The sequence below is a fragment of the Narcine bancroftii genome, chromosome 9 (genome assembly GCF_036971445.1).
Source record: "Narcine bancroftii isolate sNarBan1 chromosome 9, sNarBan1.hap1, whole genome shotgun sequence".
Taxonomy (NCBI): domain Eukaryota; kingdom Metazoa; phylum Chordata; class Chondrichthyes; order Torpediniformes; family Narcinidae; genus Narcine; species Narcine bancroftii.
This window is the reverse complement of record NC_091477.1, coordinates 122,427,493-122,440,791: the sequence shown is the minus strand read 5'-3', so window position 1 is coordinate 122,440,791 and position 13,299 is coordinate 122,427,493. Positions and strand designations below refer to the sequence as shown.

Here is a 13,299-nt window from a genome sequence, read left to right as displayed (position 1 = left end):
ACTTGGGGTCACGATGAAAAGTGACCGTTTACCATTTTACGAATGCTTGAAGCCAAATAAACCCTGGAGATTACAAATGGAGAAAAATCAAAGCACAACCCACCAAAGAGTATCACCCTAGAATGACTAGAGGACAATGTAGCCATTCTTTACAAAAATCAATGGATAGGTCAAGGCCATTAGCCATGCCACAAAGGTTTCAATTTGCAGATTTGATGAACCATATCAAATAGAGTCCTTGGAAAGATGGGCATCCATTTTAGATATGACAGGTTGCTCAAGGATGAGTGGGGAGGGGGGCATAGTATGCCTGGATAGAAGGGTCAAGCCACGAGATATTTCTGATTTGAAGGAAGCTATAACTGAGCAGATGAACATCAAGTCCAACTTCATTTGAGAGCCAGGAAAATCCAGTCAGGTTTGGCTGGAAAATGGTCAAATAAGCAGGCAAATGCTGTCCAATTTGCCTGCTATGTCGGGTACTGTGGCAAACTAGTGTCCCTATCAGTTCCATGATCAATTAATTCACAGTGCTCGAATTAATTGGGATCTACAATGAATATCTACAACAAAATCCAAAGCAATATCAAAGTTTGCAGCAATAACTAGAACGCTGAAAAGCATAGATTACCACTGATTTTTCTGAGGCCTTATTGAGAACTCTTTTGGAAACATTTATCCAATCTGCTTCCATTGCTCCTTAATTTTGATCAGAATTGCATGCACTGCAGGAAAAATTTTAATCATCCTCTACTGCCACTCTCTTACCTTAAAAACTTTTACAACACCTCATTGCAAAACCTTCAAAGGTTAAATCAGACTTCCGACATATTACAAGACAACATGAAAACATTCATGTCAAATTTACAGAATTCCCCACCCCCAAAGAGCCAGATACATTGATTACCACAGCTATTACAGCACTAAAATATTTATGCCTCAGCATTTGGAATAGGACAGGCAAGACTTGCAAACTGTCTCAGTTCAGCCATGTTGGCACCTCGCCACCTACTCCAATTATACCCTCCCATTCCTGAGAAAACCCACTCTCTCCCACTCCCAAAGCCTCCTCCTCAGTCCCCACCCTCCAAAGCACCCTGCCCCAGCCCCCACTCCCCTCCCACACACTCCTCTCCCAGTCCCCACTCCCCTCCCACACACTCCTCTCCCAGTCCCCACTCCCCTCCCACACACTCCTCACCCAGTCCCCACTCCCCTCCCACACACTCCTCTCCCAGTCCCCACTCCCCTCCCACACACTCCTCACCCAGTCCCCACTCCCCTCCCACACACTCCTCTCCCAGTCCCCACTCCCCTCCCACACACTCCTCTCCCAGTCCCCACTCCCCAAAGCCCCCTCCCACCCCCATCAACCCCTCTCCCAGTCCCCAAAGCCCCTCCCCAGACCCCAAAGACCCCTCCCCAGACCCCAAAGCCCCCTCCCCAGACCCCAAAGCCCCCTCCCCAGACCCCAAAGCCCCCTCCCCAGACCCCAAAGCCCCCACCCCCTAAAGTCCCCTCCCCCACCCCCTAAAGTCCCCTCCCCACCCCCTAAAGTCCCCTCCCCCACCCCCAGTCCCCTCGCCAGTCAACAGCCCCCACCCCCTAAAGTCCCCTCCCTCACCCCCCAGTCCCCTCCCTCACCCCCTAGTCCCCTCCCTCACCCCCCAGTCCCCTCCCTCACCCCCCAGTGCCAGTTCCGAAAGCCCCCTCCCCCAGTCAACAGCACCCACCCCCCAGTCCCCTCCCCCACCCCCCAGTCCCAGTTCCCAAAGCCCCCTCCCCAGTCAACAGCCCCCACCCCCCAGTCCCAGTTCCCAAAGCCCCCTCCCCAGTCAACAGCCCCCACCCCCCAGTCCCAGTCCCCAAAGCCCCCTCCCCAGTCAACAGCCCCCACCCCTAAAGTCCCCTCCCCCACACCCCTCTCCCAGTCCCCACGTCAAAGCCCCCTCCCCAGCCCCCCACTCACCCTCTGTCCCCATCCCCCACATCCTAGACACCTCTCCCACCCCCAAAAGCCCCACAGCCCTCTCTCCCAGTCCCCACTCCCCAAAGCCCCCTCCCTCAGCCCTCAACCCCAAAGCCCACCTCCCACCCCCATCACTCCCTCTCCCAGTCCTGACTCCCCAAAGTCCTGTCCCCAAAGCCCCCTCCCCCAGTCAACAGCCCCCACCATTAAAGCCCCCTCCCCAGCCCCCCCACCTCAGTCCCCCTTCCCCCCCCCACCTCAGTCCCCCTTCCCCCCCCCACCTCAGTCCCCCTTCCCCCCCCCACCTCAGTCCCCCTTCCCCCCCCCACCTCAGTCCCCCTTCCCCCCCCACCTCAGTCCCCCTTCCCCCCCCCCACCTCAGTCCCCCTTCCCCCCCCACCTCAGTCCCCCTTCCCCCCCCACCTCAGTCCCCCTTCCCCCCCCCCACCTCAGTCCCCCTTCCCCCCCCCACCTCAGTCCCCCTTCCCCCCCCCACCTCAGTCCCCCTTCCCCCCCCCACCTCAGTCCCCCTTCCCCCCCCACCTCAGTCCCCCTTCCCCCCCCCACCTCAGTCCCCCTTCCCCCCCCCACCTCAGTCCCCCTTCCCCCCCCCCACCTCAGTCCCCCTTCCCCCCCCACCTCAGTCCCCCTTCCCCCCCCACCTCAGTCCCCCTTCCCCCCCCCCACCTCAGTCCCCCTTCCCCCCCCCACCTCAGTCCCCCTTCCCCCCCCCACCTCAGTCCCCCTTCCCCCCCCACCTCAGTCCCCCTTCCCCCCCCCACCTCAGTCCCCCTTCCCCCCCCACCTCAGTCCCCCTTCCCCCCCCACCTCAGTCCCCCTTCCCCCCCCCACCTCAGTCCCCCTTCCCCCCCCCACCTCAGTCCCCCTTCCCCCCCCCACCTCAGTCCCCCTTCCCCCCCCCACCTCAGTCCCCCTTCCCCCCCCCACCTCAGTCCCCCTTCCCCCCCCCACCTCAGTCCCCCTTCCCCCCCCCACCTCAGTCCCCCTTCCCCCCCCCACCTCAGTCCCCCTTCCCCCCCCCCACCTCAGTCCCCCTTCCCCCCCCCACCTCAGTCCCCCTTCCCCCCCCCACCTCAGTCCCCCTTCCCCCCCCCCACCTCAGTCCAGGTGAGCTGGCCCTCAGGCCTACTCGGGCAGGAGCCTGAGCCACGCTGCTCCTGGGGGCCCGCCCGCCGCTAGGCCCGGCAGGCCCGGCCCGGCCCGTGTCGCCCCCCCCCCCCAACCAACCCCCGCCTCACCGGCTAACGGTCCGCAGAGAAAGCGGCGCCGCGCATGCGCCCCACCTCGCACTGCACCAGCGCCGCCCCCCCCCCTCCTCTCTCTCTCTCTCTCTCGCGCGAGCGACAGCGGGGGCTCCGCCCTCAGCGATGACTTGCAGCCCGCCGCACCCACGTGGGCGTCGCGTGACGTCAGCTCGCCCTCGTGGGGGGGGGGCATGGGTCCTGCCCACGCTGAGGGCACGCGCGCGGAGGGCGCGGCGCTCGTCCTGGGAGGATGCGCACTTGCTGGGCCAGGGCGCGTGCGGGGTGTGAACGGGCCAATCACTGCTCCTGCCTGGAGACGGGGCGATGGGGCTTTGTTCGATGGGAGGTGGGATCAGCCCCCAGGGGAGACCCACAGAGACCCGGGGAGAGCATGCAAACTCCTTGCAGAAAGCGTGGGGTTCACATGTCAAAGGGGACACATGTAACCCTGAGGTTCCCTTATGCTGGGGCAAGGCAGGATTCCCACAACAAACAAAGTGCAACAGACACCGAATGGAAACCGACTCAAAGAAAATCAATAAAGTGCACAAGTAGAAGTCCTCAAACGAGCCCCTCATTCAGTTTGTCGTTGAGGAGGGGGGAGCGGCTGTTCCTGAACCCGGGGGTGCGCGTCTTGTGGCACCGAGACCCCTTTCCTGACGGCAGCAGCGAGAACAGAGCACGCGCTGGGTGGTGGGGGTCCTTGACGATGGCTGCTGCTCTCCGCCGGCGGCGTTCCCCGTAGATCTTCTCGATGGTGGGCAGGGTTTTTGCCCACGATGTCCTGCGCTCTGTCCACTACCTTTGGCAGGGCTTTGTACTCAGGGGTGTTGGTGTCCCCATACCATATAGCAAAGATACAGAACCAATGTTTCGGGCTTGAGTCTTTTATGAGCAAAATGTAGACACATGCCTGAATTCGGACGCCTGCCTACATTATGCTCATACCTTGATGAAGGGCTCTAGCCTGAAATGTTGTTTCTGTATTGTAATGCCCTACCAGTAACCACAAACACTAGGTAGAGGGAACAATAGGCTTAAATGTACAGAAGAACCTTGCTGGCCCGGATCCAGGTATAAGAAGGGTGGGAAGGGAGAGGTGGCTCAACCTTTATGACCCAGGACCACGGGGGAGGAGTCATAGGGTATGAGTCATCAGTGGGTGGGCCAGCTCCATATATACAGTAGTCAACAATAACTACATACAATGGAGGGAACGTATCACCACATGTATCTATTTTTGCTAATATTAAGTACACTGTTTGGCCTGCTGAGTTTCGCCAACGTGGTCTTTTTACTTCAACCATGGTGTCTGCAGAATATTGTTGCACACCTTGGCTCTATCCATCACAATAGCGTGGATCTCGCAGTGGCCACCAGTTTCAATTCCACATCCCATTCCCTTTCTGACACGTCTGTCCATGGTCTCCTGCACTGTTAGACTGTGACCACCTGCAAATTGGAGGAACATCACCTCATCTTCTGACTGGGCACCCACCAACCGGATGGAATTAACATCGACTTCTTTGGCTTTCATTAAACACCCCCTCCCCCATCACCTTCCCCCAGCTCTGTCTCTTCCCTCTGTCTCCTTTCACACAGACAAAATCAATTCTCACCTCTCCCCTCATCATATCCAATTAAGACCTTTTGTGGTCTGGACTCCTCCCCCAGCCAGCACTATCTCTATTCTTGATGAGGGGCTCAAATCCAAAACATTTATCTTTATCCTTGCTATATAAAGTATGCTGTTTGACCCGCTGAGTTTCTCCAACATTGCGTTTTTACTTTAACCAGAATATTAAAGAATTTTGTTTTCTCCTTGGGTAACCACAGAGCCCATCTAGATTTTACTCAGGCTGATTTTCATCCAGATGCTTCAGCTTGCTGGTTGAAAACACATTTGGAGGGTGGGAGAAAACATTACTCCAGTTTCTGCTAACCTACTCTCCATTCTCCCTCCCTTCCCTTCCCTTCCCTCCGTCTCCTTTCCCTCAGCTCTCAACCCCTTCCCTCTCTATTCACTGAGTAATCCCTCTTCCATTCCTTCTCCACCTATTACCTCCTGCCTTTGGGATCGTGCTCCTCGCCCACCACTCCCCCTAACTTTTTCGGGTGCCTGCCAACATATTTCCATACCTTGATGAAGGGCTCAAGCCCGAAACATGTTTTTACTTCAACCATGGTGTCTGCAGACTTTCATGTTTTACACTGGCCAATCAATCACTGGTCTTAGGGATACAGCAGAGTGAAGATATTGGGCTTTAATTAAACTAATTTCTTCTTCTTCTTTGGCTTGGCTTCATGGACGAAGATTTATGGAGGGGGTAAAAGTCCATGTCAGCTGCAGGCTCGTTTGTGGCTGACAAGTCCGATGCGGGACAGGCAGACACGGTTGCAGCGGTTGCAGGGGAAAATTGGTTGGTTGGGGTTGGTTGTTGGGTTTTTCCTCCTTTGCCTTTTGTCAGTGAGGTGGGCTCTGCGGTCTTCTTCAAAGGAGGTTGCTGCCCGCCAAACTGTGAGGCGCCAAGATGCACGGTTTGAGGCGATATCAGCCCACTGGCGGTGGTCAATGGGGCAGGCACCAAGAGATTTCTTTAGGCAGTCCTTGTACCTTTTCTTTGGTGCACCTCTGTCACGGTGGCCAGTGGAGAGCTCGCCATATAATGCCATATAAACTAATTTAGTGTCATGTAATTTCTACCCTTCCAACATCAGACTCAGAAACAACAAACTCACAAACTCATTTAAGGACTGAATTGTTATTTTCAGTTTGTTTGTACTTCCTTCTTGTTTACATTTCTCTCAGACACGACCTCACTTTCTCCACTAATTTTTAAAATGTAATTTATAGGAATGTTTGCCCTGTGACGCTGCCGCAAATCATTGAATTTTGGGACATGTTCATGATAATAAATTCTGATGTTCATGTGTCAAATTTGTAACATTTGAATTATTGCATTACTGTAAACCATTGGTCCTGATTGAAGGGTAAACCACCTCCTTGTTCCAAACCATGCTCCGTCTGCAGAATTAAAATTGTAGAATGGGAAATGCCCAAAATCGGATGGCGGTGGGAAGTGTTGAGGGCAGAGGTGCAGGGGCAGGGCAGCCCAGCAGAGGGAGCACAGCACCACACCTGACGGAAGCTCGGTGCTTTGTCACTAGTCTCTCAGCAGGTGAGACCCTGCAGCAGGACCATCCTCCAGGTGCATCTCCATGCCCAAAGCCTTCAACTGTAGGGCCTCGAGCAAATGACACTTGTTGCCCAACAACCCACCTTGTCCGAGAATCCTGCTGGAGAAATGCAGAACACAGATGCTGGAATCTGAACAATTGAGAGACCCAGCAGATTAGTCAGTGTCTGTGGGGAGAGATGGACAGTCAATAGGTCCTTTCAAATTGCCATGTAAAATGGGGTCAACTGGGCAATTTGCCCAGTTGGCACTTGTTATGCAATAGTTAGAAAGGGTCCAACCCAGTCAACCCCGTCGGATCCCAACTGGGTCCCTGACCTACCTCAGAGGTAGGTTTTGTCCACAGGCCATTTCAACAGGAAAATGGTCGACCTGATAACTCCGGTGACATTAGCACTTGAGTGCGTGTGTCACCGGGCAGCCACCATCCGAACATCCAGCAGTACTTCAGGTGAGTGTGTAATGTGTCATTGCAGGGTATCCCCCTTAAATCACTGGGTTAGCGATTTAATGGGTCAATACTCTGTCATTTGAAAGATGCTTTCAACACCTTTGCCCCAATAATCGCACCCAGGTCCCAGGAGGGCTGCCCAGGGGCTGCAGTTTGAAAGGGGCTAATGTTTTGACAAAAGGCCCCAGCTTGAAACATTGACTGTCCGATTTCTCTCCTGACCTGTTGAATCCCTTCAGCTTCTCGTTGTTGGGTCATTCCCAACCTTGATGTTATTTTTGACTCTGGGATGAGCCCAGAATCAGTTATCTGCCAAAGGTTGGAGAATTGCAGCATCGACTGCCCGACTGGTGGCCCACAATCTGTGTTTCTGCTGTGTTCCCATGTGCTTGCCCAAAGTGGCACCGCAACAGGGAATCCTAACATTGAGATAATGTTTGTTAAATTATGAGAAGTGATTGTTAAATTCACATCATTCTTCATAGGATGCTTGGGGTGGTCGTGTCCACGGGGTGGTGATGTCCACGGTGCGGTCGTGTCCACGGGGTAATGATGTCCACGGGGCGGTCGTGTCCACGGGGTAATGATGTCCATGGGGCGGTCGTGTCCACGGGGTAATGATGTCCATGGGGCGGTCGTGTCCACGGGGTAATGATGTCCATGGGGCGGTCGTGTCCACGGGGTAATGATGTCCATGGGGCGGTCGTGTCCACGGGGTAATGATGTCCATGGGGCGGTCGTGTCCACGGGGTAATGATGTTCATGGGGTGGTTGTGTCCACGGGGTAATGATGTTCATGGGGCAGTCGCGTCCACAGGGCGGTGGTGTCCACAGAGAGGTTGTGTCCACAGGGTTGTGTCCATGACAACCAAGGTCAGGGTCAGTTGCAGGCAGCAGGTTCATGTGAGGGAGTAAACAATGCTGGAACAGTTAATGGCTCCAGGACCTGACCAATCAAACTATTATCTATCTTTTTTAAACCATAAATAGACTTTATTCACAATAATTTATTTACAAAAGGAAAACGGTTCAGAGTCTGCTCTCAACCTTACTTTCATATCCATGCTTTCTCATCACTGTGCCTTGTTACATTGGATTCTATTTAGTAAGAACACAAAATGCTGGAGAAACTCAGCAGGTCAAACAGGGTCCCTTATGTAGCAAAGGCAAAGATACAGAACCGACGTTTTGGGCTTGAGCCCTTCATCAAAGTATCATACTTCTCCAGCATTTTGTGTTTTATTTTGTATTATATTTACACCATTGCCACCACTGTGGCACCTTGTCATTTCTCCCCCCCCCCCACCACCCCCCTCTGTGGTTGGAGGACCTTCCCCTTGGTCTCATCCCCTCAATGTCCAGTAATGGTAGGGCTCTAGACTGTGGTCCTTCCCCACAGCACCCTCATGTTGGCTGCTCCAAGCCTCAGTGTTTCCTTCAGCACGTACTCCTGCAGCCCAGAATGTGCCAGTCGGCAGCAATCCCACAACGGCATCCCCGTATGGTGGAAGACCCACCAGTTTTCGGTAGAGAAAAGTACGTCTTTCACCAAGTTGATGGTCTTCCAGCACTTCTGGATGTCAGACTCGGTGCATCCCCGGGAATAGCCCATAGATCTGTCACGCTGCTGCTGGGGCTGAACCATGACAAGGACCTCTGCATCCTTCTCCACACACTCTTGGCGAATCAGCATTCAGCAAAGAGGAGGGCAACTGTCTCCACTCCACTGCAGTCATCTCGAGGACAACGTGCATGGTGGTTGTACAGGATGGATCTGACTGGGAATGGGGGCTCCTCTCACCTCCAGCCGGGCCATATCCTGATGTTTGTTTGTGGGCATTGGCGATAAGGCATTCCACCAGATGACCTGGACGGTCGGCTTGGGGAACTATCCCACCGGATCCAAAGTCTACCACTCAGCTGGGAAAATGTAAATACAGCTCCACCTTTCCTGATACCCACAGGGATTTCAGGATCTGCACTTGCCGAGGTCCCTTCCCAGTGAAGGCGAGCATGGACTCGCTGACTGGTTTGCAGAACACCTGAGCTCCTGGTCACATGTCCTTTCAACTCGCGTTCCTATTTCCTCTCTGACCTGCCCATCTTTTTCCTGCTCCACAGCTAGGGTGGTGGGCAACACCAACCAGAGCATTGTGCTTGGACCGCCTACAGCTCCATGGTGTGAACAGTGAATCTCCCAAACTTCAAATAGACAGCACAGCCTGAACTCCCCTCTCTCAGCCTCAGATTCACCCAGCTCTCCATCCCTCAAATAGTTCCATCAGCCTATCACCCACACAATATACCCACTGGTTCTCCAATGCCCTCCTTAGCTGGTTAGAGAACAGCACAATACAGGCCCTTTAGTCCTCAATGTTGTGCTGACTTACATATTCTATCAAAAGAAAATACTAAACGCTCCCTACCCATAACCCTCTATTTTCCTTTCATCCTTGTGCCCGTCTAAGGGTCTCTTAAATGCCCGTAATGTTTCAACCTCCATAACAATCTAATTCTTCTGTCCCTCACACACATAGCCCACCCAGCAATGCATTCCAGGCACCCACCACACTGTGTAGAAAAGTTACCCCTGACATCTCCTTTAAACTTTCCTCCCCTCACCTGAAACAGATGCCCTCTGGATTTTCTATGGTCACCCTGAGGCTAAGGTGCAATCTGTCCACCCTATCTAAGACCCTCAATCTTCTATACCTATATTGTCACCTTTCATTCTCTATCATTCCAAAGAGAAAAACCCTAGCTCAGTCAACTATAGAACAGCACAGTAACAGGCCCCATCAGCCCTTCTAATCTGTACCGAACCATTTTTTTGCCTTGTCCCATTGACCTGCACCTGATCCATAGCCCTCCATACCCTTCCCATCCATGTATTCATCAACATTCTTCTTAAATGTTAAAATTGGCCCACATTCACCACTTCAGCTGACAGCTCATTCCACACCCCCACCCCTCTCTGTGTGAGGACGTTCCCTCTCATGCTCCCCCTAAACTTTTCCCCTTTCACCCTTAACCCATGTCTTCTAGATTGTATCTCACCTACCCTCAGTGGAAAAAGCTGACCTACATTTACTCTGTCCCTTCCCCTCATAATTTTAAATACTATCAAATCTCCCCTCATTTTTCTCCACTCTAAGGATAAAGCCCTAATCTGTTGAACCTGTAACTCAGTTCCTGAAATCCAAGCGACATGCTAGTAAATCTTCTCTGCCCTCTTTCAATCTTATTGATATTTTTCCTGTTAATTGACCAAAACTGCACACAATACTCCAAATTTGGCCTCACCAATGTCTTATTACAACCTCACCATAACATCCCAACTCCTGTACTCAATACTTTGATTTATGAAGGCCATGGTGTCAAAAGCTACATTTACAACCCTACTCACCTGTGATGCCACTTTCAGGGAATGATGTATCTGTATTCCCCGGTCCCTCTGTTCTACTACACTCCTCAGTGCCCGACCATTTACTGTGCGTAACCTTTCTTGGTTTGTCCTTCCAGAATGAAACATCTCACACTCATCTGCATTAAATTCCATCTGCCATTTTTCAGCCCATTTTTACAGCTGGTCCAGATCCCTCTGCAAGCTTTGAAAACCTTTGCTGTCCACAACGCCTCTAATCTTCATGTCATCTGCAAACTTGCTGATCCAATTGACCACATTATCATCCAGATCATTGATGTAGATGACAAACAACAATGATCCCAGCACCGATCCCTGAGGCCCACCACCAGTCACAGGCCTCCAGTCGGAGAAGCATCATTCACCACTACTCTCTGGCTTCTCCCATCCAGCCATTGTCACATTCAGTTCACTACTTCATCATGAATACTTAGCATCTGAACTTTCCTGACTAACCTCCCATGTGGGACCTGGTCAAAGACTTTACTTAACTTCATGTAGACAACACCCACAGCCTTCCCTTTGTCACCTTTCCTGGTAACCTTGCTTCACAAGACCTATTCTCCAATTCAGGTAACATCCTGGTCAATCTCCTCTGCACCCACTCCATAGCTTCCATTTCCTTCCTGTAATGAGGTGACCAGAACAGAACATGATATTTTAAATGTTAGTTTCATCAGACTTTTATAGAAGCTGCAACATTACCTCTCGACTCTTGAACTTAATCCCCTGACTAATGAAGGCCAGTGTAACTTTCCAATTACTCCATCATTGCTGTCTGATCTGATTCCATATCACCTTCTAGCCTTGTCTCCAGCATCCTCCCCTCCTCAACCTGGCTCTATTCATTCTGCCATTGTCACCCCACTCCCCCCTCCCACCCAGTTCCACTTGCCAATCATCTGCTACTGCACCTGGTTCCACCAATCACCTTGCAGCATTGCATCACCCTGCTGCTTCACCTCATTGTTTGGACTATCTCCCCTTTGCACTTTCAGTCCAGATGCACCCCCCCCCCCAGATGCAGCTTGACCAACTGAGTTCCTCCAGAGATTTGCTTGTCACTCCACTTTTCATCGTCTGCAATCCCCTGACATTCCCGTGCCCTATCTCCGAATCCAGTCTCATGTTCCCATCTGCAGATTAACATTTTGAATCACGTCCAATCTCGTTGCTGTTCTCAAAGATATATTGCAACATCACAAATTGATAAAGGTTCCAAAGGTTAGGTTCAGAGGAGAGATTTATTGGAATTAACAAGACATAAGACAAATGTTATTTTGTAGCCGCAAAGAAAGACACACTCACGAGAGCAGTCAGGTTAAGATCTCTGATTTTATTGGGGCTCAAGCCTGACTTTTATACCTCTCGTGTTCCCGCCATTTTCCCCAATTGCTGACATATGACCCATCTAACAAAAGAGGGTTTCCTGCGTGCGGGTACCTTCTTTCATGACAAGCCCTTCTTTCCCACACATTGTCCCTATCTGTTGGTTGTGCAAATGCCCTTGCTGTTCATCCGCCGGTTTGCTTGCTAGGGCCAGTGCCGATGCGTGGTCTGCTGGCTTTTAGGTGCACTCGCTGCTCAGAGCACTGGTTTGATGCTGCGGCAGTGGGACGTCACAATTTCAGTAATTTAAAGGAGATTATTAGAGTAAGATAATAAATATTTTTCATTGAATATGGGTCAGCACAACATCGAGGGCCAAAGGGCCTGTACTATGTTGTAGTGGTCTATGTCTAAGAGATCTAACTATATAAGTGGTCGCCTTAGAGGAGGGAAGGGCTTTGGTGGAGAGAGGTTTCAGATACACTTGTGATGGAGGGCAGTGGATTCTCTTCCATGGGAAGACAATATTCTGGCACAATTTATCATTGATGACAATTTTTTTTCAAAAGATTTGCTTCCTGAAAATTAATTGGGGATTATGATAGACAATTTCAAGCTGAACACAGAGATAATTTCAGATTTGCTGTATCACATAGGAAGTTGGTTAATCATTAAATTAAATTTGATTGAATTCAGCATGCTTAATTGCAGAACGGTGCTGATACGTTGCGTTAGTTCAACTGACCTAAAAATGTTTTCTTGCTGATTTTCGTTTGTACTCAGCATTTGATGCTCCTCTTGTCAGTGTCCAACAATAGTCAGCCGGCATTGATGGATTCCGATTGCCCTGATCCCGCTTTTCCATGGTCGCAATGTCCTGGTGAAATCCTTCACCATGTCCGTCACTGACTGCACCGAGATCAGCCGGGAAGACGTCCAAGTGCGAACGCAGAAAATGAAATTTTAATGACATGTTGCACTTCACAGTTTTGTCTGCTTGAAGTCAACTTAAAATATGACAGGAAATCACAAAAATTGGTTATATCTAAAGAATGGTATGTGATAGGGAAATGTTAAGGTGATTTTTGTGATTAGCCGCCCAAAATCAAGTGTTACCTCCCCCCAATTAGGGAGAGGCAATGCCACGGAAACCCCAATCCTGAGAGAACATAGAACATTACCGCATAGTAGAGGCCCTTTGGCCCACGATGTTGTGCCGACCGATATAAATCTAGTCAACAAGCTGAACTACTTCCTCAGGAGTTTGCGGAGGTTTGGTATGACCCTGGAAACCCAGGCAAATTTCTACAGATGCATAGTGCAAAGTGTGCTGACCGGCTACATCATGGTCTAATACCCCTGAGTGTAAAGTCCTGCAAAAGTAGTGGACACAGCCCAGGACATCACAGGGAGAACCCTCCCCAACATCAAGAACATCCACAGGGAACGCTGCCGTTGGAGAGCAGCAGCGATCATCAAAGACCCTCACCACCCAGCACGCACTCTGTTCTCGCTGCTGCCATCAGGAATCGGTGGTATCGGGGCCACAAGACTCACACAACCAGGTTCAGGAACAGCTGCGACCCCTCTACCATCAGCCCTTCAACGACAAACTCAATCAGAGACTCATTTAAGGGCTCTTACTTGTGCACTGTATTTATATT

At 51.6% G+C, this 13,299-nt stretch overlaps 1 protein-coding gene across 3 annotated transcripts in view; it reads right to left on the bottom strand.

The window, feature by feature from the left end:
* Positions 1 to 3,429, bottom strand: part of LOC138742756 (eukaryotic translation initiation factor 5A-1) — a 29,492-nt gene extending 26,063 nt beyond the window's left edge. The window contains exon 1 of one of the 3 annotated variants that reach the window (XM_069897604.1): positions 3,229 to 3,429. In XM_069897604.1, coding sequence (XP_069753705.1) covers positions 3,229 to 3,427 — 199 coding nt within the window. In that variant the 5' untranslated portion in view covers positions 3,428 to 3,429. The other 2 variants (XM_069897603.1, XM_069897605.1) reach the window with 2 other exon arrangements.
* Between the last annotated feature and the right edge of the window lie 9,870 nt (positions 3,430 to 13,299).